A 27,915-nucleotide genomic window follows, 5' to 3' on the forward strand; every position below is an offset into this window, starting at 1 on the left:
GGTGATATGGAAACTCTACTCTCAACAGACAACCTAAAATATCAAATATCCTAGCCTGTTACAATATGATAGGCACTGGGCTATAAGAATGGACACAGAGGGAGAATGAATTCTGGGGGTGGGGATGGGGTCGTGGATCCTTTGATATTTTAGCTGGACCACAAGGGGTGAATAGGATCAGAAAGACACTAAGAAGGGAAAAGCATAAACAAACAAGCAAACTAACAACAAAAAGATGCATGAGTTTGTATGTGTGAAGTTGCACAGTGCATTCTTTCAAGATGGTGAGCACTTTGGTGTGGCCACACTGTGAGGGAGGGGAAGGTGTGAGAAGAGAATGATAAGAGATGAGGCTGGAGAAGAGTAGCATCTTCTGAAACTTCCTGTCACTCTCTCTCTTTCTCTCACACTCTCAGTGGAAAACAACTTTTCTACCAGCCTCTCCTAGAGAGGCACTGTAGTGTGTGGTCTAGGCAATGGAGTCTGAGAACTAGGAATTGAGTTGCAGCCCCGCCACTTGCTGCCTAAGTGACCTGGGACTGAATGCTTAATTTCCCCACCTGTAAAATGTGAGTGTTCATGGGGTTCTCAAGCAAGAATACTGAAGTGGCTTGCCATTTCCTTCTCCAGTGGACCATGCTTTGTCAGAACTCTCCACCATGACCCGTCTGTCTTGGGTGGCCCTACACTGCGTGGCTCATAGTTTCACTGAGATAGGCAAGGCTGTGGTCCATGTGATCAGATTGGTTAGTTTTCTGATTGTGGTTTTCAGTCTGTCTGCCCTCTGATGGAGAAGGATAAGAGGCTTATGGAAGTTTCCTGCTGGGAGAGACTGACTGAGGGGGAACCAGGTCTTGTTCTGATGGGCGGGGCCATCCTCAGTAAATCTTTAATCCAATTTTCTGTTGATGGGTGGGGTTGTGTTCCCTCCCTGTTGTTTGACCTGAGGCCAAACTATGGTGGAGGTAAGAGGATAATGGCGACCTCCTTCCAAAGGTCCCATGATGCGCTGCTGCATTCAGTGCCCCCAGCCCTGCAGCAGGCCACTGCTGACCCATGCCTCTGCGGAGACTCCTGGACACTCACGGGCAGGTCTGGGGCACTCTCTTGTGGGGTCGCTGCTCCTTTCTTCTGGGTCCTGATGTGCACAAGATTCTGTTTGTGCCCTCCAAGAGTCTGTTTCCCAGTCCTGTGTAAGTTCTGGCAGCTCTGTTCAGTTCAGTTCAGTCACTCAGTCCTGTCCGACTCTTTGCAACCCCATGAATCGCAGCACGCCAGGCCTCCCTGTCCATCACCAACTCCCAGAGTTCACTCAGACTCACATCCATCAAGTCAGTGATGCCATCCAGCCATCTCATCCTCTGTCGTCCCCTTCTCCTCCTGCCCCCAATCCCTTCCAGCATCAAAGTCTTTTCCAATGAGTCAGCTCTTCGCATGAGGTGGCCAGAGTGCTGGAGTTTCAGCTTTAGCATCATTCCTTCCAAAGAAATCCCAGGGCTGATCTCCTTCAGAATGGACTGGTTGGATCTCCTTGCAGTCCAAGGGACTCTCAAGAGTCTTCTCCAATACCACAGTTCAAAAGCATCAATTCTTCAGCGCTATGCCTTCTTCACAGTCCAACTCTCATATCCATACATGACAACTGGAAAAACCATAGCCTTGACTAGACAGACCTTAGTTGGCAAAGTAATGTCTCTGCTTTTGAATATACTATCTAGGCTGGTCATAACTTTTCTTCCAAGGAGTAAGTGTCTTTTAATTTCATGGCTACAATCACCATCTGCAGTGATTTTGGAGCCCCCAAAAATAAAGTCTGACACTGTTTCCACTGTTTCCCCATCTATTTCCCATGAAGTGATGGGACTGGATGCCATGATCTTCGTTTTCTGAATGTTGAGCTTTAAGCCAACTTTTTCACTCTCCGCTCTATTGTGGGGTTAATGGTGACCTCCTCCAAGAGGGCTTATGCCATACCCATGTCTGCTGCACCCAGAGTCCCTGTCCTTGCAGCAGGCCACTGCTGACCCGTACCTCCTCAGGAGACACTTAAACACAATTCTGTCTCAGTCTCTGTGGGATCTCTGGGTCATGGTGTGCACAAGGTATTTTTGAGCCCTCTGAGCATCTTTGGCGGGTATGGGGTTTGATTCTAAATGCGATTTCACCCCTCCTCCCATCTTGCTGGGGCTTCTCCTTTGCCCTTGGACGCGGGGTATCTCCTCAAAGTCACTTCAGTGCCACACAGCCACCGCTCCAGCACCTACCATCTTGCTGGGGCTTTGCTTCTCTGCCCTTGGCCGTGGGATATCTCCTTATATTTGCTCCAGCGTGACATTGTACAGGAGGCAATGGTCAAAACCAACACCAAGAAAAAGAAATGCAAAAAGGCAAAATGGTTATCTGAGGAGGCCTTACATATAGCTATGAAAAGAAGAGAAGCAAAAGGCAAAGGAGAAAAGGAAAGGTATACCCATTTGAATGCAAAGTTCCAAAGTATAGCAAGGAGAGATAAGAAAGCCTTCCTCAGTGATCAATGCAAAGAAATAGAGGAAAACAATAGAATAGGAAAGACTAGAGATCTCTTCAAGAAAAATAGAGATACCAAGAGAACATTTCATACAAAGATGGGCACAATAAAGGATAGAAATGGTATGGACCTAACAGAAGCAGAAGATATTAAGAAGAGGTGGCAAGAATACACAGAAGAACTATACAAAAAAGATCTTCATGACCCAGATAATCACGATGGTGTGATCACTCACCTAGAGCCAGACATGTGAAGTCAAGTGGGCCTTAGGAAGCATCGTTACAAACAAAGTTTGTGGAGGTAATGAAACTCCAGTTGAGCTATTTCAAATCCTAAAAGATGATTCTGTGGAAGTCCTGAACTCAATATGCCACAATTTCCAATATGCAAATTTGGAAAACTCAGCAGTGGCCACAGGACTGGAAAAGGTCAGTTTTCATTCCAATCCTAAAGAAAGGCAATGCCAAAGAATGCTCAAACTACTGCACAGTTGATCTCATCTCACATGCTGGCAAAGTAATGCTGAAAATTCTCCAAACCAGGCTTCAACAGTACTTGAACCATGAACTTCCAGATGTTCAAGCTGGATTTAGAAAAGGCAGAGGAGCCAGAGATCAAATTGCCAACATCTGCTGGATCATTGAAAAAGCAAGAGAGTTCCAGAAAAACATCTACTTCTGCTTTATTGACTATGCCAAAGCCTTTGACTATGTGGATCTCAACAAACTATGGAAAATTCTGAAAGAGATGGGCATACCAGAACACCTGACCTGCCTCCTGAGAAATCTGTATGCAGGTCAAGAAGCAACAGTTAGAACTGAACATGGAACAACAGACTGGTTCCAAATAGGAAAAGGAGTACATCAAGGCTGTATATTGTCATCCTGCTTATTTAACTTCTATGCAGAGTACATCATAAGAAATGCTGGGCTGGAAGAAGCAGAAGCTGCAATCAAGATTGCTGGGAGAAATATCAATAACCTTAGATACACAGAAGACACCACCCGTAAGGCAGAAAGTAAAGAAGAACTAAAGAGCCTCTTGATGAAAGTGAAAGAGGAGAGTGAAAAAGTTGGCTTTAAACTCAACATTCAGAAAACTAAGATCATGGCATCTGGTCCTATCACTTCATGGCAAATAGATGGAGAAACAGTTGAAACAGTGTCAGACTTTATTTTTTTGGCTCCAAAATCCCTGCAGATGGTGACTGCAACCATGAAATTAAAAGACGCTTGCTCCTTGGAAAAAAAGTTGTAACCAACCTAGACAGCATATTAAAAAGCAGAGACATTACTTTGCCAACAACAATCCATCTCGTCAAAGCTACGGTTTTTCCAATAGTCATGTATGGATGTGAGAGTTGGACTATAAAGAAAGCTGAGTGCCAAAGAGTTGATGCTTTTGAACTGTGGTATTGGAGGAGACTCACCCTTGGATAGCAAGGAGATCCAACCAATCCATCCTAAAGGAAATCAGTCCTGAATACTCAGTGGAAGGGCTGATGTTGAAGCTGAAACTCCAATACTTTGGCCACCTGATGCGAAGAGCTGACTCATTTGAAAAGACCCTGATGCTGGGAAAGATCGAAGGCAGGAGGAGAAGGGGATGATAGAGAGTGAGATGGTTGGATCACCAATTCATCGGACATGAGTTTGAATGAACTCCGGGAGTTGGTGATGGACAGGGAGGCCTGGACTGCTGCAGTCCATGGAGTCGCAAAGAGTCGGACACGACTGAGCAACTGAACTGAACTGAAAATGTGGATGACAGTATGGTCCTTATAAGGTCTTTGTGAAGCATGAATGAGTTGATGCCTGGAAAGCAAGCACTGAGAACAGGGCCGGCAGTGTTGAAAGTGATTAATAAATGTCAACGATTACTACTACTGTAACATAATCATGAATATCAGGTTATTTCAGTTCTTATGTTAGGAAAAGCCAATTTTAAATTTGGATTTGTCTTATTCTTACGGGTACTACATAGTTTTATAGCTTCTGTCAGTTAGGAACTTGCTGAAATAGACTCTCCAAAATATCTTACAGGAATACTTCTCCACAACTGTACCTAGGAATCTACCAATAGAAATGCTTTTTTTTTTTTTTTAAGGAAGTCCTTTATAAAATGTTAATACTTTAGGAAGTGGAAATGTGTGTTTCAGCCATTCGCAACTCAGCAGGGATTAGTTTACCCCACTAGGCAAGAAAGACAATGCTGAAATGCAATGTTGGATAGGTGAGAAAATAGGTTCTAGCTTAGAATGTTGTCTGTTGGGGGTGGGGGTCTTAGATGGGGTCTTCAGTGCCCCTTGGAAACTAGGGACCGTTTCAGTATCAAGAGGGGAAAAGGAAATTAGTCGAAGAGGAGAAGGACATAGGAAGGAAAAGAGAATTGTTTACTTCACAGTATTGTTTAAAGTCAATCTTGTTAATAAAAAGAGTTGCTGAAATGGCTTTAATAAGGCTGCTGTCAAATCTTATCTAAAAAATGTTAAGGTTACAAGCCCTAACATACTTCATGGAAAATGATTATGGATACTAATATAGAAGATAAATTATATATGGTATATTTCATATTATATATATTTATTTAGATATATATGTGGCAGGCTTCCCTGGTAGCTCAGATGGTAAAGAATCTGCCTGCAATGCAGAAGACCCAGCTTCAATCCCTGGGTTCAGAAGATCCTCTGGAAAAGGGCATGGCAACCCACTCCTATTCTTGTCTGGGAAATCCCATGGACAGAACAGCCTGTCAGGCTACAGTTCATGGGCGTCACAAAGAGTCAGACACCACTGAGCGACTAACCCTTTCAAGCTTCACTTTCCTTTTCACGATACGTATGTATTTCCCTTTTTGTCTGAAGTTAAATCTGACAATACTCAGAATGCATGACTGTCTTAGGGGCTAATTTCTAGGTTGCAACTGTGTCTAGTGATGTGGGGGCCTTTGTCAAGTCGTTGAATGTTTTATGAAACTGCTGGTTGGGTTTACCCTAGAGAGAAATAGTTCAGTGGAGCTTTAGTGCAGAAACTGGCACAGGTAGCTGAAATGTTTTTTTAATTGCCACCAGGAAAAAGAGAGGGCCCAGAAGGATTCTTCAGCCCGAGGGAGCCCCTCCTTGGTTATAACCTAATTTGCTGTGTGCATGTGGACCAGATGGATGGAATTAAACCTTCTTGGGTGTCATGGTTAAATCGTTTTAAAATGTCTGGAGACTCCTGGAAATGTAAGAAGTCATATTTCTCTTTCAAAGGATCATCCTCTTATGGTTCAATTGTGAGCTTTGAAACTGAAATGATAACTCCTGTGGCTATAGGGTGGGGTCTCTATGTTTTCCTTCTTCCTTTATTGGGCTTTACTATATAGAAAGATTGTAAAATTCTCAGTTTATGTTTGTGTTTTGATAAAGCCAGCTCTAAGGTAGTTGGAGAGGGGACTGGAGGCTAGTTAATCTTTGAAGAAAGTCCCTGCTTTCTACAGATCTTCTGTCCTGAAGAACTGGTCATCCCAATCTTCTTGTTACAGTTGTTCAGAGCCTTTACACATCTGTCTGCCTGTGGTATTGTGGAAATAACCTATAGAAACATCTCAGGAGGCTGCATCAGTAAGTTGAAATATGGTGGAGAAAAAAATGTAGGCTAGAGGGAAGTATCATATGTAGGGTAAGAGAATACAGACCTGGGCTTGATTCCTGGTTTGGGAAGATCCGCTGGAGGAGGAAATGGCAATCCACTCCAGTATTCTTGCCTGGAGAATCCCATGGACAGAGGAGCCTGGCAGTCTACAGTCCATGGGGTTGCAAAGAGTCAGACACGACTGAGTGACTAACACTTTCACTTTTCAAAAGAACACAAACCATATATCTTAAATGAAATATGAAATACAAGAGATAAATATAAGCATCATCTGAAATTGTTCCCTGAAGAAGCCAGCCCAAATTATCCATTGTAGGTACTGAATTGTCTGGAAGCTAAACACACTACTGTGATAAAAAATGTTAAAAAGATAAGCCCTCTCAATCACCCTGGGCAATAAAACAGGGCATATCTACACCTGGAATACCATGTCTTGTTCTATATACTTAGCTTCAAGATAAGTCTAATGAAGTTGGAGTCAGTCAAGAGGGGACCAGCTGACTGGTTAGGGTTTCTACATCCCTCCCATAAAGCTATTGTAAAGAATCTGTCTGCAATGCAGGAGACCTAATGTCAGGGAGATTGTTCGATTCCTATGTCAGGGAGATCCCCTGGAGAAGGAAATGGCAACCCACTCCAGTATTCTTGCCTGGAGAATCCCATGGACAGAGGAGCTTTGTGGGCTATATTCCATGGGGTCACAAGAGTCAGACATGACCTAGTGACTAAACCACCACCACCAAAGAGTAGAAGGAGGATATTATGGGTGACTCTTGTCCCCCTAAAATTCATATATTGAAGTCATAACCTTCGGTACTTCTGAACCTGGCTGTATTTGGAGACAGGGCCTTTAAAGAGGTAATTAAATTAAATGGGGTCATTAAGGTGGGTTCTAATCCAACATGACTAGTATAAGGACTATGGTCCTTGAAAGAAGAGACTGGGACACAAGAATGACACCAGAGGCCTGCACGCATAGACAGATTACTATGGTCATCCACAAGACAAGGTGAGAGGCTTCAGAAGAAACAAACCCTGCCAACACCTTGATCTGTGATTTCCAGCCTTTGCAAGTGCTAGAAATAAATTTCTGTTGTTTAAGCTCCCCAGTCTGTGATATTTTGTTTCGCAGCCCTAGCAAACTAGTACAGATGAGAACAGATATGATTGAATTATTTAAAATCATGAAAGGTCAAGAAAAGGTGATAATGTCAGGATACTTCTCGGTCAGAGTTTCTTAAAGCAAGATCTGCCTACTCTGCCTGCATTAGAACCACCTATGGTTTTTTTTTGTTTGTTTGTTTTTTGTTTTTTTAAAGAAGCAGGTTCTCCAGCTCCTCTGAACCTAGAGTATGAAAATTTTTCTGATATGAGGTTCAAGAATCTCTCTTTTTGGTAGGCACCATAAGTGATGTTGAGCTTTGGAAGAAATGATGCTAAAGCTGAAGCTCCAGTACTTTGGCCACCTCATGTGAAGAATTGACTCATTGGAAAAGACTCTGATGCTGGGAGGGATTGGGGGCAGGAGGAGAAGGGGACGACTGAGGATGAGATGGCTGAATGGCATCATGGACTCGATGGATGTGAGTCTGAGTGAACTCCGGGAGATGGTGATGGACAGGGAGGCCTGGTGTGCTGCGATTCATGGGGTCGCAAAGAGTCGGACACGACTGAGCGACTGAACTGAACTGAACTGATAAGTGATGTTTCTGCACGCTAAAGTTTGACACCTGCTGTGAAAGGTCCTCCCCAACCTCTGGCCCTTTTTTGGGCATGACTGATTGATACTAATTACATCTCAGCAAGTGCTGGTGTATCTGGAGCTCTGGCAGATGCTCTGTAATCCAGGAACCAGGTACAGATCACATTGTAGGTTATGTCTCCCCAGGTGTCAGCCAGCATTTGCCAGCATGCGGAGAATGTTGAATGGGATGGACCTAATGGAATCTTAGGGGAGTTTACTCTTGATTCTCAGAAGAAATATGTGTCTTACCTATCTTATCCACTTAATAATACTATGACATATTTTAAACAATCAATAAACAGTATATATATTATTTTTATCATGAGATTTATTTTAAGATGCTATTACCTTGGCACCTAAATTCTCAAAGGAAACATTGATACAAAGAATAGAAAGGTCATATTTAACTTGTCTATTGCTATTCATCACTTGAACTTATACAGAAAGACATGGCCTGTGCCTTTTTATGCTCTGTACAGTTAGAATATAATATTGGTGAAATAAACAACATCTATAAATAAAAACAAATTAATACTAAATGGAAAGAAATCTAATCAACTATTCCAGCCAGGCTCCCAGGCTCTGTGCTTTCATATTTTCTCATCACCCAAGGGAATAGGAAATACTCTTTCACATATCCCTAAGGTGAATTTTCTTTCTTTGACCTGTGAGCCAAAGAGGAGCTGAAGGACTGAGAGAAAGAGAGAGGCCATTGAGAGTCTGAAGCAAACACAGTGATAAACATTTTGTAGGAAGAGTAAGTGGCATTCTGATTTAAATATGGCAGTTCACCATGGCAGGGCACCAAAAAAAAAAAGTGCCCCTCCTCAATTTACAAATGTGATTAAGGGATATAACAAGATTTTATACTTTTTTTTAAAATACTGAAAATTAGTAGGCCATATGCGGAGAAGGAAATGGCAACCCACTCCTGTATTCTTGCCTAGAGATTCCTGTGGACACAGGAGCCTGGTGGGCTCCTGTCCATAGGGTCACACAGAGACGGACACGACTGAAGCGACTTAGCATGCATGAATGCACTGGAGAGGAAAATGGCAACCCACTCCAGTATTCTTGCCTGGAGAATCCCAGGGACAGAGAAGCCTGGTGGGCTGCCGTCTATGGCGTCGCACAGAGGACACAACTAAAGCGACTTAGCAGCAGCAGCAGCAGCAGACCGTATGAGAATGTGTAGGTGGGGAGGTCGTTGGGCTCTGTCTCTATTTTTCTTCTGGTGGTCCAGCCTTTGAAACAGAATGCAACTACAGTATCTTGGGAATGACCCAGCCCTGTCCAGGGGTACCTATGGACACCAATTTTTGAGCACTCGCTCAATGACAGTTACTGCTTACCTGCTTTTCCCTCTTTGACTAACCAAATTTTAGTGTCTCTGTGTAGACCACTCATTCCCACTGGATTCTTTGGGGGTGTTGTAGGGAGCAGGAGGATGGATGGGACACTGGAACTATCATTAATATTCCATGTGCTTTCCAGGAACGAGAGATCTGGCACTTAACATGAATTGATTTTAAACTCTAAACCTTAATCCTCTGGAGAGAGTCAGAAGAAAAGCCGTGAGAGCAGCTGGGTTTCATTAGGAAAGAAAAGAGGGCATTCAGTCTTCGAGGAGGACAGTTTCCCAGCCCGGGCAGTGATCTGGTTTGTCAAGAAGAGAGAGAGAGCCCTCACGATGAAAAACCGCTGTTTCGGCAGAAAAGCGGCTCTAAATCTGGACCAAATCACTCTCGTGTAGTGGAAGGGTTGGAGCTCGTTGCTAGATCTTTCCGAGCGGCTCTTCTTCCTCGGTCCCGGGCTAAGCCAGGTCCCGGCCTAGGGACCAGGCGGGCCCCAAGGGCCTCGACCCACGGACAGCGGGGACCCGGCGCCGGCGGCGGTGGCGCGAGCGGGAGGGCGGACGACGGCCGCCGCGCCTTCATTAGAGGGCGCTCTGGGGGCGGCTCTGCAGCAGTGCAGACTCCCGCCGCTTCCTCCCCGCTGCCCCTCCCCGCCAGCCCCGGCGAAACGCGGCCAGGCCCCGGGGACCGAGTCTCGGCGCCGCCGGGGGCCGGGTGCGGGCCGCGCCGCTCCTCCTTCCGCCGGCCATGCAGTCTTCCGGCTCCTCTGGCTCCCGCAGCCCGGGCCGGGGCCGGGCCGGCCCGAGGTGAGTGCGGGCTCGGCGGGTGCAGGCCCCGCGGCTGCCGCAGGCTGGGCCCCGGGAGGCGCTGTGGCGTGGGGTGGGGGGGAGGCGGGGAACGGGTGTCGTCGTCGCGTGGCCCGGGGAGGAGGCGGCGGCGGCGGCATGAGGGACGAGGGCGCGGTAGGCCCCAAGGAGGAGGCGGGGGCGCGGGGCATCCGCCCGCCTCCCTGGGACCCGCCCCGGTGACAGGTCCGGCCTCAGAGTCCCCGCCGTCCCCTCTGTCCGCAGGCAGCCGCGAGGGGAGTAGGGCGCCCTTGCGCCCGCTCGCGCCGCACCTCGGCCGCCGCCGCCGCCGCGTCCATGACCGCGACCCCCCGGCCGAGGACACCCGCCGCCGCCGCCGCGCCCCGGGCCGCCCACCCCCGGCCCCGCCGGTCCCCGCGCTCTGCCGCCCGCCGCCCGCGCCCGCTGAGGTGAGCCCGGCGCGCGGCCCGACCCCTCCCACACCTCGGACCGCGGCCGCCCCAGCCGCCCCCTGACTGAAGCGCCGCGGTCGCCTCTTCCCCGCTCCTTTCATCACCCCCGGCTCCCCTGCGCTCCGGCCGCGGACGGGGCTCGTCATCCCCGGCGCTGCGCCTCCTGCCGCCGCCGCCGGCGCTCCCCTCCCCCTACTCGCGTTCTTCCTCCTTTTCGCCTTATTATCGCCCACTTTCTTCCTCTCACCCGCTCACGCTTTTGCCCGCTTTTCTGGTCCCCCACCTTTCCCCCACCCTCCTCCACACACCTAAGGAAAAAGGAACGCCAGCCCCGATTTGCCGCAAATGAACCATGTTAGCGTAACTCTTTTTTGTTTTTTGCTAATGCGAGAGACCGTTATAAAGGATGAATCGGTGCAGAAGGGTGGTGGTGAGGGTCCCGGTCTGGATCGAGAGGTGCCCGCTCCAGGCTTCTCTTCACCCCCGTCAGTTAGGGAGCTGCCGAAGGCGTGTGAGGCAGGTCGCTGTGTTGTTTCTTCCTCAAAGTCCAACCGAAGACTGCAGTGAGACGCGGTTGCGGGCCGGCCGCTGAGGAGTTGGTGGGAATAGTGTTATCATTTGCTAAATATATTATGACATAGCCTGTGCCTCCGTGAACAGCTCCCTTGACCTTGTGGGGCTCCTCCTCCGCTGGCTGTCCGTCCCCCTCTGGAATTTCCCGGACGGATCGCTGAGGTACTACAGCGGGGGGGAAAAGCTTAGATCCTCGATTTTTCTTTTCTTTTCTTTTCTTTTTTTTTCATTTGTTTTTGTGCTGGAGGTGATTTCTCTATTAGTGACTGTCTAGATGTGTTCACTCCGTTTTCCTTTTTAAATGGATTTTCTTTTCACCTCAGCAAGACAGGACAGACTTCGATGTGAGAATGGCTGTGACTCTGGAAGAAGCTCCGTGGCTGGGCTGGATCTTGGTGAAAGCCCTGGTGAGGTTTGCCTTCATGGTCGCCAACAACCTGGTTGCGATTCCATCCTACCTCTGCTATATAATCTTGCTTCTGCCCCTTCGACTGCTGGACAGCAAGCGGTACTGGTACCTTGAAGGAATGATGTACAAATGGCTTTTAGGAATGGTGGCTTCTTGGGGATGGTATGCTGGATATACAGGTAAGAGCATGAACAGTTTTTAAAATGCATAGTTAAAAATGTGTAATGTTCGCCTTAAATCAGGAGCCATGTTTTTTTAAAAAAATGCGTATTACACTTCAAGTGGAAGATGATTTGACTGTTGTAAACACAGAGACCAATTCTATTGAGGTTTTTTTTTTTAAGAATCCTAATTTAGAAAGGATGATATTTTCAAAAGTATAATTTCATAATTATATATTGATAAATGCCTCAAATAATGGCTTTTAATGATTGACATGTACTAAAACCCATCAGTGTAAGCCGTCCTAGAGGAGTAAGAGTGAGCTTTATAGGACTTCAGGAGTTATAAAATGAAAAGGTAAGATGTTTAGCTCATAATCATTGGGCATTAAGAAAAAGTACTGAGCCCTATTTGTGCTAAGATAGTTTAATAAAAGTTTTTTCATTTAATGGTGTATTGTACTTGTGTTCACATTTGAAGCCAAGCAAAGGGTGGCTTTTTTCTGTTATGTATGTTTCCTTTGTTTACTAGAATCTATATCTTATCTGATAATTTTATATTAGAATATTAAATGTAAGAAATTAAGTTTTATCCCTGTTAAGCTAATATATCTTCAGAGTGTCTTTTCATAGATTTTTATTTCTGCAAGTGTAATACTATTCTAAAGTGAATTTTAAAGAACTGAATGAGAAGCAGTGTTTATTTTCTGCTTATAAGCCTCACAGGCTTTGAGAACTTGTGCCCTGGTTGTGAAAATTGTGTACTATTATATTTATTTGACATTTCCCTCTAAAAAGCAGGATAACAAAAAAAGCATTCAGGTTTCTGGCCCTTGTCTTGGACATTGAGGCTTTATCATAGAATTTTATAACCGATAAGCTCCTTAGAAATAGTGCCACAGATGCTGCGGTCAGTGGAGTCTGCCGGTCATATCTTGGAAGAGTGAGCAGGGTACTTTTAGGGTTGAACAGCACGGCAGATCCCCACTTAAAATTTTCTGTCTCCCTCTTTCCTGCCCAGGCGACATCCGCAGATTTTATGTACACATACAAGGGCACTGACAACACACAGCTTTTATGGAGTCTGAAAGTCTCTTGCTAGGTTAGAGTGCTCTTAGTTGCCCCAGATGAAGCCTTTTCTCCTTCTGGCAACGCCATTTATTATTCTGCAAGATCCGAACCCCCAGGGATAGTATACGCATTGCTTTTTTGTTATGTATCTTGTTGAGATTCCAGTGGTCTTTAGATATGGTAGGTGAACTTCTGGTCCTCTTTGGGGGGACCTGGTGGTAGTAGCAGTAGCAGGAGAGAAAAGAAAACAAAGTAAAAATGAAGTTTTTGTCTATGGTGCTGAATTTTTACCTGTGCTGCACTGCTGTCATAGAATCGCTTTGCTCTGTAGAGTCTGAGCTTCCCCCAATATGCTATGCGGTACTAGTGGTTTGTTCTTTGCATAATATACTTAAGTTTGCTTGTTTTAAATGAGCTCATAGTATTTCTAGATATAAGTTCTAGAAGTTCATTCTACTTAAAAATAATGAAATTACTGAAACATTTGTGCCTGTGTGTGTGTTTGTGGAATATTTGTGTATAAGTGTTAGCATGATGAGAAGCTGGAAAAAAATAACTTGGCATTGACCTTGAGATTGTAAGGAGTTCAGTGGTGCTGACTGAAGTTAAAGTTAATTATGTATGGCTACAACAAGGCTGCAGCATAATTTTTAAGCATATTTTCTTGGAATGTTTCTTCCTTGCTGCCTATAAAACCACGCAGTTTCTTTGGCCACCTGCTTGGAAGGTGGTCTTGGCATGCTCTGCGTATTTTAGTCTCTCTGAAGCATCTGCTCTCCTTCAAGGTACTGCTTTTTGACCATTTGATTGGTTTGTCTCATTTAAATATAGAATATCTTGGTATGTGCATTTTAGTCTTCCTAATAGGTAGACTACTTCTCAAAGGTCTGGTCATAATAGAACACAGACAAGGTCAAACAAATATAGGAATGACTTTTGTTTAAAGCCACAACTGGGTCTAAAGAAGCAAACATAAGCAGGGGTTGATGAGCAGATATACACACAAGGGGGTTGTGTTGGGCTTTGTTTGGATTATATGTTTCACTTCTTACCTTTATATCAAGGAGAGGGTGGGCCTGAGTTTTTTTTTCACCTTCCCCTTTCCCTGTTTTTAAGTTTCACACATGGAAGATTGAGCATTGCCAAAGCAATGCTGCTCAGTGTATCTAGTATGTTTATGTTTTAGAATAAAAATTGCCAGACTTTGTTGAAAAACCACTTCTAAGGAAACCTTAAATGTTAATTAGCTAACTGTTAACTAGGAAACTGAAAATTGAATATTGGTATAGAATATCAAATTTTCAAGTTGTGACATTCAGTCTAAGGTAAGTGAATTACTCAGCTTTGCTGCAGAAGACTTATATTGATTATATAATCTACACTGCCCCATATAGTAGCTGCCAGCCGTATTTGACTATTTAAATTAATTGAAATAAATTTAAAACTCAGTTTCTCATTCACACCAACCACATTCCAAGTGCTCAGTACTAGGTGTCTAGCGGCTTCTGTAGTAGACAGTAGAGATAACAGAACTTTCCATCATCACAGGAAGTTCTATTGAATAGAGCTGATAAATAGTAGGTGTGACTTTTTCCTATTTCTTAGAAAAAGTGCATTTTATCTTTATAAAAGAATGTTTTTCTCAACATAATTCTAAACAGATTTCTTTGGGGGAAGACAGGAAGATTTATTACTTTTATAATATTGTCCTTTAATTTGAGGCAAATATCACACAAAAAATGAGTCCTTTAAACTCAAACACAGTTCTTGGATAGAGAGTGGTGAGACTAGTTAAGTCTAAGAACTTAACTAGATGTTCTTGTACTTGATTTGTGTTCTCAGACCTGGAGTGCTATCTGTGGACCCAGAAGAAGGAAAGGATTTTCTGGTCTCTCTGCCCATTTCTGATTTTACATTTTCTGTCCAGGGGAACACATTTCTTGAAAGAACTCTGAGGACGCTGGGGTTTCTCATCTCTAGTTTGCTACTAGGTAGTGATGATTGTTGTGACCACATTTCCTTCAATGGCAAGTGCTTGGCAAGTGCCAAGCCTCTCATGTTGAGGGAAAGTTGTATACTGCCTTGGTCTCTTATTTCAAGAGCAAACTAAAAGACCTACTCCTTAATGATTCACATCTACCTGCCTTATTCAGAGCCAGGATAAATCAGCATACTCGTTCGTCTTCAGTTTGAGTAAAGATTGGCAAATCTCAATGAGCTATTTCTTTGAAATAATATGTTTATTTAAAATAGATTATTATGATTTTCATTCATTTCTTTTAATAAATACATTGTTCCCCATCCAAACACATCTAATTAAAGCCTCTTACACAAAATCCTTTAAAAATATTCACTGCAAGTAGAAGCTCCAAAATTGCTTATGCAGGATGAGGGGAGTCTTTTGGGCCACAGTCTGGCTGGAAGAAAGCGAGGTGCCGGGGACTTAGCACCAAGCTATCTTTGCTTCACAATCCTCGTTTCCCTTGGATTGGGAATTTACTTGGATGGCTGATGGGGATTAGGTTTAGCTTCCTCCCACTCCCCAGGGGACAGCTGTCATGGCTCCATGTTAGTCTTTGGGGGTGCTATTTGATTATTTGATAGTGTTTTATGTTTTTTTTTGCTGGGATATTCATTGTGTGAGGAAAATTAATTATTAGGAATTTTGTCTGCCTGACATTTAAGAGTTTTAATCTAGCATAGTATTTTTCCACTTTTGAGCCATAAACCTATTTAATGTGTCAGGACGAACATAAAAAAAAAAAAAGTGAAATAGAAAAGATCAGAAGTATATGTATTTGTACTAGGTGGGTGGTTGTTAGTCTCTCAGTCATGTCTGACTCTTTGTAACCACATGGATTGTAGCCCGCCAGGCTCCTCTATCCATGGGATTCTCCACTTCAAGAATACTAGAGCGAGTCGCAGTGCTACAGATTTCTTTTTTTTTTTTTTTTTTTGCTGTGAGCCCTGTTAGCATTTGAAAGACATTCTTCTGGTGGAAAGAGAACTGAAATTTAGAATTTTGGGAGTCAGCTGTCTTGGTCTAGCTTTAACTTTAACATCTCTACCTACTAGTTAGTAGGAGGGAGAGCCTTACCTGCTCTGTGCCCGGCGGCTGTGAGCTCCCTATAGACAGAGATGTAGTGTTCTTTATACTCCTAGAACCCAGTTCATTGCCTGATGCTCACAGGGTGCTCTATAAGTGTTCTAAGTCCTTGGTTTTTTTTTTTTTTTTCCCAATGAATCCCTTCTTTCATTCTTAGTCCCAGCTGACCTTCCATTCCCCCCCAACCCCTGCCCTTGGAAGCGTGGCATCTTAATCACTGGACCCCCAGGGAAGTCCACTGCCTACGTTCCTAATTTTGATGTCGGAACTTTCAGGAAGGTAGGCATCTAAGGCAGCTGTCTCTTATCAAGATCATTGCAATCCACAGAATATGAACCCTGAACTGGATCATGCTTTTCATACACATGCACACACATATACACACCGACTACAATATCACATTTGTTAATTTAACACATCTTAATTGAGCTTCTAGTTTGTGTGGGAACAGGTGCATAAGACATGACTTTAAGTCGTTCACAGCAGCTTTGGTCGGAAAGACAGTGCCGCTAACAATGAACACATCCTGGTATAAGGCTTAATGAGGAAGGGCTGATGATCTTGCCCGGAGGTAGGTGGTAGCCGAGAGGAAATAGGGAATTTAGGATAGGAGCAACTTTACATTCTTTTTTTTTTATAGGGAAATATTTGTCTGTGGGGCTAATTCTATCATCAGTAATTACATAGATTTAAAAGATTTGAATAATGCATCAGTTTGAAATTTGCATCTCTATGATAATATTAGCTAACATTTATTGCAGTGTAAGCCAAGCAGTGTTTGATGAGTTTCAGTCATTTGATGCTCACAGCAGTCTTATCAAGTTGGTACTATTATTATCTTCTCCTTTTGTTATTGATGTTGAAATTGAAACACAGAGATTTCACAGTTACTTCCTCTTATGCATTAACTGAGTTGATACTGCCACAAGTGTATTTTTGTATTTATAGAACCATTATTGACTTTTATATTATATTTTTAGAATATTTAAAAATGTTTTTACTTCCCATACTTTTGTTTCTGAGGCCTGAAATCTTTCTGAAACTACAGATTTTTGACTCCTGAAAGTAATCTCATGGCTGTGGATTTCTGCAAGTGGTTAAAAAAATTTTTGCTTCAACAGAATTATTTTTAATAAATAAATTGCATAAAACCCCACTTCCTTAAGATTCAGAAAACAACTGAAATTTTAGTTTTTGAGTGCTTGACGGTAGATTGTCATCAGGATGAGGAGGTATTGAAATGATGTTAGATCAACAGCTGATCTTGATGTAAATATAGGTGAGGAGTGCTCAGTAAAGTATTTTGATTTTTATGTGGAAAAATTTTTATATACCATGAACTCAGCAATTTGATATCTAGTCTTACTTCAAAAATTGTATATTTGTATATAATTGAGTAATTATATAGTTTTAAGACATATATATGGTATATTTAATCATGTACACATACCCTATACATACGTTGTTACAGAAGCACATGAAACATTATTTGCAGTTCTTGTGAAAGATAAGACCTCAGATCCTGGAATCAAAAAGAGCTGGAATCAAAATATTTCTACTTTCTTTTTGTTTACATTTGCCTTGTATATCTTTGCCCATCCTTTTGTTTTCTAACCATTTAAATTACTTTGATTTACATGTATCTTTCAATCAGCATGAAGATAGGTTTTGTTCTATGAGTCAGTTTGAAAATCTCTTTCAACATGAGTTGAATCCATTTACATTTATTGATACGTCAGACTTTTTTTCTGGAGTCTGTCATTGTATTTTATATTTTCTGTTGTAAAATATATAAATGTTAAGTCTTTCACTGTGTAGTCTTCCCTTGCTTTCTTGTTCTTTTGATATTTAGGAAGGTTTGTGTTTTTGTCTTATTAGTTGCTTTATATGATATTTTTATATTACAGTTCACAGTAACTGTTAGTTTTCTTCTAAGAAAAAAGGTAAAAGTCTTTTAAAATATTCTCTTTTCTCTTCCCCTTTCTCTTCTCTATCACCCAATTTACATTTGCACTATGTATGCTTTTACTTCTGCTACTTGATTTGTAAGCTTTAAGGCTCTCTGTTGACTCCCACCTGTTACATCAAGATAATGAGTTAGCTTATTATACCTCCTGCTCACTTTCTCCCATCACCTAATTTTTTAATTTGAATTTATACATTATTATAGACTATAATGTTTGTGTTCTGTTTTATCACCTTTATCTTTTCTTCTTTTAGTCTTAATTTTTCAGTTAAATATGTGTAATGCTCACCCAGACACTTTTGCAGAAGTTTTTCCTAGTTGATTAAAGTTTGTCATCTGGTAGTTTCTCAGTAACAAATCATGAAAACAAAAGGGAATATTATTCTAACAACATTTTCAGAACTTCTTTTTGTTGCTTTACACTTATAATAAAGTCCTTGCCTCACTGTTTATTTCCTTGAGAATCTTACAGGTTTGTTCAATGTCTTCTGGCATTAAACGTTGCTTTGTAGATGTGTGAAGCCAACTTGAACATTTTTCCCATTGTTAATGATTTGATGTTTTTGCCTATTGGCCCAATGAATTCTGTCTCTAATATTTAGTAATTTTGCTAGGATATGCTGGTGTAGGATACGTTGGCACATGTGTGCTTTTTTAATATGTAGACTCAGATCCATTTTTATATCAGGAAAGTTTTCTTCAATTACATCTTTAATTGTTTGTTTTTGATTATTTTTGTTTTTATTCTTGGTAACCCTAATTATATGTCTGTTGGATCTCCCTTTTTATATCTTTTCTGTTTATTATTTTGCTCTAATCCCTTTAAGCGCTTTTGCATTCGTTTCTATCTTTAATGTCTCTTGCTGTGTCTCCTGCAGTCCCTTTTCTGTGTTCTCCTTTCAGTTTCTTCATGTCTGCGATGCTTTTGTTTATTCTTCTGGTTCTTCCTTGAGTTCTGCTAGTTCATGCTTCTTTTGTTCCTGTTGTCTAGTCACTTCTTCCTTGAGTTCTTATTATATTTATGCTTTGTGATCTTCTTCATATTGGAGTGACTTTGTTGATTAATTTCCTAATTTTGTGCAAGAGTATGTAGTTACAGTTTTTATTTTCTCCATTGTAATGTTTTTCTAGCAGTATTCTTTGACAGTTGGTATGTTATGCTGCTCATTTCTGCTGTTTTTCTTAACAGTATCTCCAAGTCATTGCTGTGCCAGTTTCCCTTTGGTTTCCTGTGATTTAGTGAATTGGATTTTCCCTATTCAGTTATTTGTAGGAGGTATGGGTGGAACCAAAGTAGATTTCAGACGTAGTTTTTTTTTTTTTTTTAAACATATGAAGCCTGATTGTGTTCTCTGTGGTGCCACAAATCCTCTGTCTCTCCAAACCAGACTAAGTCCAGGAGGCTTTTTGCCACCGCAGCATGCCAGCGTAAATCCCTCTTCTTAAGGATATGCATTTTCACGTTGCTTTCTGAGATCTGCCATTTTGGAGCCCTCTTCATCACATGCCACACATTCTGTCTGTCTCTTCTCTCCACTTCCACTATAGATTCTGTCTTATGTCAGCTTGGTTTGATCTCAGCCAGATCTCATGTATTGTGGAATTTTTATATTTTTGTTTTTCTCCTATACTTCCAGGAAAAGAGTTTTGTGAGGTTTTCTTTTTCTCTTTCTCCGTGTTGCTATGTGTATTTTCTAGGAAGATTCACACCTATAACTCTACAGTGTTCATGCCAATGTAAGATTTTTATTCAACTATGTAATTATACTGCAGGCAACTCTATGTCCATTTAAATGTACTACTAGTTGATTATTATAAAGTGGAGACTAGTTTTGCTACGTATTTAAGTTCTTTCTGTCCAAAAGCAAGACATAGCCTCCCCATTTTTTTTTCCCCTCCCAAATTGTTTTGGATTTTGGTTCTCAAACTGTTTTGTTTCTTGAAATACTTATCACTGGAGTATATAGAAGATAAATACTCTGTTTCCACTTGAAAGAAAATGTCACTAAAATGAATACAAGAAGTAACTTATCTTTGATACTTGAGTAAGGAATATGAATGAAATGTAACATTAATACTATACTCTAGGATCTAGTCTATTGACCACTTTGAAAACTTTAAAGCTGACTAGTGCTACCAAACTTTGATAACATATTTATAGTATAATATTAAATATATTAAGTATATATAATATATATTAGTTATATAAAAAGTATATTATCTGTATTAAATAGGTATATTTATAGTTTGAAAATGTTAGTCACTCAGTCATGTCCGACTCTTTGCAACCCCATGGATTTATAGCCCGCCAAGCTCTCCAGTGCATGTATGGATGTGAGAGTTGAACTATAAAGAAAGCTGAGTGCCGAAGAATTGATGCTTTTGAACTGTGGTGTTGGAAAAGACTCTTGAGAGTCCCTTGGACTGCAAGGAGATCCAACCAGTCCATCCTAAAGGAGATCAGTCCTGGGTGTTCGTTGGAAGGACTGATGCTGAAGCTGAAACTCCAGTACTTTGGCTACCTCATGTGAAGAGTTGACTGATTGGAAAAGACCCCGATGCTGGGAGGGGGGGATTGGGGGCAGGAGGAGAAGGGGACGACAGAGGATGAGATGGCTGAATAGCATCACCAACTTGATGGACATGAGTTTGGGTAAACTCTGGAAGTTGGTGATGGACAGGGAGGCCTGGCATGCTGCGGTTCATGAGGTCTCAAGGAGGTGGACACTACTGAGCTACTGAACTGAACTGAATTGAAGCTCTTCTGTCCATGGAATTCTCCAGGCAGGAATACTGGAGTGGGTAGCCATTCCCTTCTCCAGGGGATCTTCCCAACCCAGGGATCAAACCCAGGTCTCCTGCATTACAGGCAGATTTTTTTACAATCTGAACCCAGGGAAGCCCATATTTATAGTTTATCTGTTATAAACTAGTTTCAAGAGTTTCTTTTTGGAGTTTGCAAACTAGTGACCATATTCAGCAGCCAGTGGGACTTTATTTGATCTTTGCAGTTTTTCAATTTTTTAAATTAGTTGGCAACATTTCAAAATTAGGGGGTTTTCCCAAAACATGAAAGATGAAACCAAAGTTTCCAGCTCTTGAGAAATGAGAAATGTGACTCTGTTGGGGCCTGACGTCTGGCAGCAGCTTGCTGGTTGAGTGATGGCTGTCTGCTTAGATGGTCCTGTGCTCTCCTGTTTACCCAAGACCCCACCTCTTCCCTGTCCTCCTCTGGACCTGCTTTGCTCACTTACAGTACTGCCTGGACCCCAGAGGCTTAAATGATAATTCATTTAAAAATATTCAAGCAACAATTACTAGTCTATTTCTGCTGGGAATATGATAGTTTTGCACTTATGGCCTTTAACAATGCCTGTATCCTAATGAGTTGTACCATTAAAACTGAGAGTTGGTTAGTGACCTCAGGCTCCGATTTCATGCAGCAGAGGCATGTGATGAAAACTGCAAAATGAAGTGCCGTTAGTAAGAGCTGTGGTCACAGGTGTTTCATGTTTCATGTGCCGTATTACTCGTCTAAGGAAACGTTTCCTGTTACTGGTGCATTCAGTAACTGGTAGAATGTCTCATTTCTTCTTTTGAATTTAGTCATGGAAAACCTAGATGATTAAAAATTGGTAATTTCTTTTTGTTTTTCATATTTGAATATGACAAACAGCAAGTCTAGTTGATTTGTATCTTCAAATTGTAGTGTAGATAATTTTAAAATAGTGTCATAAAAAGCATGCATCAATTTTAGTTATAAGATTATACTTTTTCTTAAGTTTGGTAGATCTGATCAAGTTTTGCTACTGACACCCTTTCCCCCCAATTTTTTATTACTCATTAAGCTTTAAGAAAGCATTATGAGTCAAGTATATAAACATGTTTTACATATGCTATTAGGAATATGCATTGTTTGACACTTTTAAGGGATAAAACATCTGTAAATTTAAACACATCAGGATATTTCTGAATCATCAAAAGACTAAACTATGATCAATATAGCTTTTGCTATTGTTGTTCAGTCACTATATGATAAGAATATGTATGTGTATATAAATATATAAAAATTGAGATAGAACTCACATACCATAAATTTCGCTTTATTTGAATGTACAATTTAGTGAGTTTTACTAAAGTCACAAGATTGTACAGCCATGAGCACTGACTAATCCTAAGACATTTCATCATCCCTAAAAGAAACCCCAAACTGTTTAGTCCTTACTCTCCATTTCTTCCTCCCTTCCAGTCCTGGCAACCACTAATCTCTATTCTGTCTGTATGGATTTGCCGATTCTGGACTTTCATACAAATGGAATTATGCAGTATGTACCCTATGTGTCTGACTTCTTTCACATAGCATAGTGTTTTCTAGGTTCATCCATATTATAATGTGTTAGGAATTTATTCCTTTGTATGTCTGAATAATATTCCATTGTGTAGACAGATCACATTTCATTTGTATATTCATCAGTTGATGAACATTTGGGTTGTTTCCACATGTTGGCTACTGTAAATAATGCTTCCAGAAACATCCATGTATGAGTTTTGGGGTAAATATGTGTTTTCAGTTCTCCTGGACCTAGGAGTCCAGTTGCTGGCTCATATGATAATTCTGTGTTTAACTTTTTGAGGAGCTGCCAAACTATTTTCCATAGCAGTTGTCATGTTGTGCATTCTTACCAGCAGGGTTAGAAGAGTTCCAGTTTCTCCATATCCTCACTAATACTTTCTATTGTCTGGGTTTTTGTTTTTGTTGTTTTAGTTTGGCCATCCTAGTGGATGTGAAGTAATAGTTCATTGTGGTTTAGATTTGCATGTTCCTAATGACTAATGGTGTTGAGCATCTTTTCATATGCTTATTAACCAGTTATATATCTTTGGAGAAATGTCTGTTCGAATGCTTTGCCCATTTTTGAATTGAATTATTTGTCTTCTTAGTATTGAGTTATAAGGTTTTTCTGTGTTTTATATACTATACTCTGTTTTTTCATTGGTTACTTGTGTTTTTGGTGCTAAGGAACCAGTGCCTAATCCAAGGTCATGAAGGTTTACACCTATGGTTGTTCCCCACCCCACCTTCGTTTTTCTTTTTTCTTTCTTTTTTTTTTTTTGTCCCTCTGTGTGGCATGCAGGATCTTAGTTCCCTAACCAGGGATCAAACCCGTGCCCTCTTCGTTGGAAGCATAGAGTCTTAACCTCTGGACTGCCAGGGAAGTCCTATGTTTTAAGAGTTTAGATTTTATACTTAAGTTTTTGATCCATTTTGAGTTAGTTTTTCTAGGTAGTATAAGGTAGGGGTTCATACTTCATTCTTTTGCACATGGAGGATAGCTAGTTGATCTCGCATTATTTGTTGGAAAGACTATTCTTTCCATATTGAATGATCTTGGCACCATTGTTGAGTATCCAATTGGCCATATGGGTTTATTTCTGGGCTCTCAGTTCTGTCCTTGTGCCAGTACCACATTTTTCTTTATTACTGTAGTTTTGTACTAAGTTTTATGTTTTAAGTATATTTTGCTGTATTTCAATACTTTAAAAATTCATGATCCATTTTGTTACATATAATGACTTCAATAATCATGCTAGTTCACTAATCAGAAATCCTAAAGTTGTTTTGGATTTAAAAGTATTTACTGAATACTGTGTTTTTCAAGAATTAATATTTATAATTGGGTTAAATTAACCATTTTTAGCTCTGTGTTGAGGAAACACTTATGAGTTACGTATTTCACTAGGAGTTGTCTTAGAAATAATGGGATTAGAATTAACAATATTTCTTTCCTGTTTGCTCTGTCAAGAAAGCAGAGCCTTCATTGTAGAAATATCTTGTGTAATTGATCAATCAAATGCTTATTGTCTACTGCCAGTTAGCAAAGTTATTGATTTATATAATACTGTGCTGAAAAGTATGATTTAGATTAATTTCTACCCTAAGGATTTTTGGCATAGTTTCTAGTTTGATGGATGGTTTTGAGTTTGCTATGAACTATGGGTCCAAAATGCTTTTGCAAAAAATTTTCTGAAAAACAGTGTTCAGTATGCACATTTTCCCCAAAGTGATGGCTCTACTCTTTAAAGTTAATTAAAGTCATTGCAGAGAAGGAAATTAACTAGAAGCTAAATTGATGTTAAAAATGGATGTATAAAATGGATTATATGGATCAGGAGAAAGGGTATCATTTGGAATGAGTTGTAGGCTGTTTTTTTATGGGTGGGATTGTTATTGTTGTTCAGTTACTAGTCATGTCTGACTCTTTGTGACCCCATGGACTGCAGCACACCAGGCTTCCCTGTCCTTCACTGTCTCTCGGAGTTTGTTCCAACTCATGTCCATTGAGAAAGTGATGTCATCCAGCCATCTCGTCCTCTGTCACCTCCTTCTCCCTGCCCTCAATGTTGCCCAGCATCAGGGTCTTTTCCAGTGAGTGGGCTCTTCACAGCAGGTGGGCAGAGTATTAGCGCTTCAGCCTAAGCGTCAGCACTTCCAGTGAATATTCAGGGTTGAATTCCTTTAGGATTGACTGGTTTGATCTCCTTGATGGCCAAGGGACACTCAAGAGTCTTCTCCAACACCACCCTTCAAAAGCATCAATTCTTTGACACTCAGCCTTCTTTATGGTCTGTCTCGGACATCCATACATCACAACTGGAAAAACCATAGCTTTGGCTATACAGACCTTTGTGGGCAAAATAATATCTCTGCTTTTTAATACACTGTCTAGATTTGTCACAACTTTCCTTTCAAGGAGCAAGCATCTTTTAACTTCACAGCTGCAGTCACCATCCACAGTGATTTTGGAATTCAGAGGAATAAAATCTGTCACTGCTTCCACTTTGTCCCCTTCTGTTTGCCATGAAGTGATGGGACCAGATGCCATGATCTTAGTTTTCTGGATGTTAAGTTTTAAGCCAGTTTTTCACTCTCCTCTTTTCACCCTCATGAAGAGTCTCTTTAGTTCCCCTTCACTTTCTGCCATTAGTGTGGTGTCATCTGTATTTCTGAGGTTATTCATATTTCTCCCACCAATCTTGATTCCATCTTGTGATTCATCCAACTTGGCATTTTGCATGAGGTACTCTGCGTATAAGTTAAATAAGCAGGGTGAAAACATATAGCCTTGATGTACTCCTTTCCCAATTTTGAACCAGTCCATTGTTCCATGTTTGGTTTTAACTGTTGCTTCTTGACGTGCCTACAGATTTCTTGGGAGACAAGTAAGGCAGTCAGGTATTCTTGTCTCTTTCAGAATTTTCTGTAGTTTGTTGTGATCCACACAGTCAAAGGCATTAGTGTAGTCAGTGAAACAGAAGTAGATGTTTTTCTGGAATTCTCTTGCTTTCTCTGTGATCCAGTGGATGTTGGCAATTTGATCTCTGGTTCTTCTGCCTTTTTGAAACACAGCTCATACATCCAGAAGTTCTCAGTTCATGTACTGCTGAAGTCTAGTTTGTAGTATTTTGAGCTTTTCCTTGCTAGCATATGAAATGAGTGCAATTGTACAGTAATTTGAACATTCTTTGGCTTTGGCTTTCTTTGGGATCTTCCCTCATAGCTCAGTTGATAAAGAATCCGCCTGCAATGCAGGAGACCCCGGTTTGATTCCTGGGTTGGGAAGATCCACTGGAGAAGGGAAAGGCTACCTACTCCACTATTCTTGGGCTTCCCTTGTGGCTCAGCTGGTAAAGAATCCACCTGCAATGCAAGAGACCTGGGTTTGATCCCTGGGTTGGGAAGATCCCCTGGAAAAGAGAAAAGCTACTCCATCCAGTATTCTGGCCTGGAGAATTCCATGGACTTTAGGCCATGGGATTACAAAGAGTTGGACACGACTGAGTGACTTTCACTTCACTTCACTTCTTTGGGATTGAAGTGAAAACTGACCTTTTACAGTCCTGTGGCCACTGCTGAGTTTTCCAAATTTGCTGGCATATTGAGTGCAGGACTTTCACAGCATCATCTTTTAGAACTTGAAATAGCTCAGCTGGAATTGCATCACCTCCACTAGCTTTGTTCATATTAATGCTCCTAAGGCCCACTTGACTTTATACTCCAGGATGTCTGGGTCTAGGTAAGTGACCACACCATCCTGGTTATCCAGGACATTAAGACCTTTTTTTGTATAGTTCTCCTGTGTATTCTTGCCACCTCTTTTTAATCTCTTCTGATTCTGTTGGGTCCTTACTGTTTCTGTCATTTATTGTACCCATCCTTGCATGAAATACTCCCAAACTCCCTTGATAGCTCTAATTTTCTTGAAGAGATCGCTAGTCTTTCCCATTCTCTTGTTTTCGTCTGTTTCTTTGCACTGTTCACTGAAGAAGGCCTTCTTGTCTCTCCTTGCTATTCTCTGCAATTCTACATTCAGTTGGGTATATCTTTCCCTTTCTCCTTTTCCTTTTGCATCTCTTCTTTCCTCAGCTATTTGTAAGGCCTCCTCAGACAACCACTTTGCCTTCTTACATTCCCCGCCCCCGCCCCCCCTTTGGAATGGTTTTGATCACTGCCTCCTATACAATGTTACAGACCTCTGTCCATAGTTTTTCAGGTATTCTGTCTACAAGATCTCCCTTGAATCTATTTATCACTTCCACTGTATAATCATAAAGGATTTAATTTAGGTCATACTTAAATGGATTTGTGGTTTTTCTCTGTGTTCATCAATTTAAGCCTGAATTTTGCAATAAGGAGCTGATGATCTGAGTTTTTGTGAATGAGAGGCTGAGTTAGGCAATCATTTTAAAGCTGAAATAAACTTTTAAAGCTGTTTTAAAACTCAGATCCTTGTATACAGTTGTAGTATTCTATTACAGTTAATAATGATTTCTAAATATGTATGTTATTGGAGATACCAAGAGGTATTAGGGAAAAACATTGACTTTTGAGTTAGTATGAGTTTGAGTTCTGCCACAGCTCATTATTAGCTGTATAACCTTGAACTTAACTTCTCTGAGCTTCATTTTCACCATCTTTATTAATGGAGATAGTATTGATAATATTTATCTCTTGTGAAGTTTAAATGTAAAGTGAATAGCTTGACATTTGGTACTCTAAAAAATAATATCATTATCATTATTATTATCACATTAATGCCTAGGAAAAAAATTATGTTTACCTTTGGGGGAAAGGTGTGAATAAATCAATAAAAGCTAACTTATGGAATAATTTTAGGAACACATTTGAGGATACTCAGACTTGGCTCAATATAGTTCTTATGCTTTCAGTTCAGTTCAGTTCAGTTCAGTCGCTCAGTTGTGTCCAACTCTTTGCGATCCCATGAATTGCAGCACGCCAGGCCTCCCTGTCCATCACCAACTCTCAGAGTTTACCCAAACTTAGGTCCATCGAGTCGGTGATGTCATCCAGCCATCTCATCCTCTGTCATTCCCTTCTCCTCCTGCCCGCAATCCCTCCCAGCATCAGAGTCTTTTCCAATGAGTCAACTCTCACCTGAGGTGGCCAAAGTATTGGAGTTTCAGCTTCAGCATCAGTCCTTCCAGTGAACACCCAGGACTGATCTCCTTTAGGATGGACTGGTTGGATCTTGCAGTCCAAGGGACTCTCAAGAGTCTTTTCCAACACCACAGTTCAAAAGCATCAATTCTTTGGCGCTCAGCTTTCTTCACAGTCCAGCTCTCACATCCATACATGACCACTGGAAAAACCATAGCCTTGACTAGACAGACCTTTGTTGGCAAAGTAATGTCTCTGCTTTTTAATATGCAGTCTAGGTTGGTCATAACTTTTCCTCCAAGTAGTAAGCGTCTTTTAATTTCATGGCTGCAATCACTATCTGCAGGGGTTTTGTAGCCCCCCAAAATAAAGTCTGACACTGTTTCCACTGTTTCCCCATCTATTTCCCATGAAGTGATAGGACCAGATACCATGATCTTCGTTTTCTGAATGTTGAGCTTTAAGCCAACTTTTTCACTCTCACTTTCATCAAGAGGCTTTTTAGTTCCTCTTCACTTTCTGCCATAAGGGTGGTGTCATCTGCATATCTGAGGTTATTGATATTTCTCCCGGCAATCTTGATTGCAGCTTGTGCTTCTTCCAGCCCAGCATTTCTCATGATGTACTCTGCATAGGAGTTAAATAAGCAGGGT

The 27,915-nt window shown here is 41.3% G+C and overlaps 1 protein-coding gene across 14 annotated transcripts in view; it reads left to right on the forward strand.

Annotated features, from left to right (window-relative positions):
• Nucleotides 1–27,915, forward strand: part of LPGAT1 (lysophosphatidylglycerol acyltransferase 1) — a 152,727-nt gene that overhangs the window by 60,183 nt on the left and 64,629 nt on the right. For 2 of the 14 annotated variants that reach the window (XM_069544215.1, XM_069544219.1), the window contains exons 2-3: nt 10,332–10,516; nt 11,416–11,680. In XM_069544215.1, coding sequence (XP_069400316.1) covers nt 11,443–11,680 — 238 coding nt within the window. In that variant the 5' untranslated portion in view covers nt 10,332–10,516; nt 11,416–11,442. Of the gene's footprint in view, nt 1–9,458; nt 10,068–10,153; nt 11,255–11,415; nt 11,681–27,915 lie in introns of those variants that run through there. The other 12 variants (XM_069544225.1, XM_069544226.1, XM_069544212.1 and 9 more) reach the window with 9 other exon arrangements.

The sequence above is a fragment of the Ovis canadensis genome, chromosome 12, assembly GCF_042477335.2.
Source record: "Ovis canadensis isolate MfBH-ARS-UI-01 breed Bighorn chromosome 12, ARS-UI_OviCan_v2, whole genome shotgun sequence".
NCBI classification, from domain to species: Eukaryota; Metazoa; Chordata; class Mammalia; order Artiodactyla; family Bovidae; genus Ovis; species Ovis canadensis.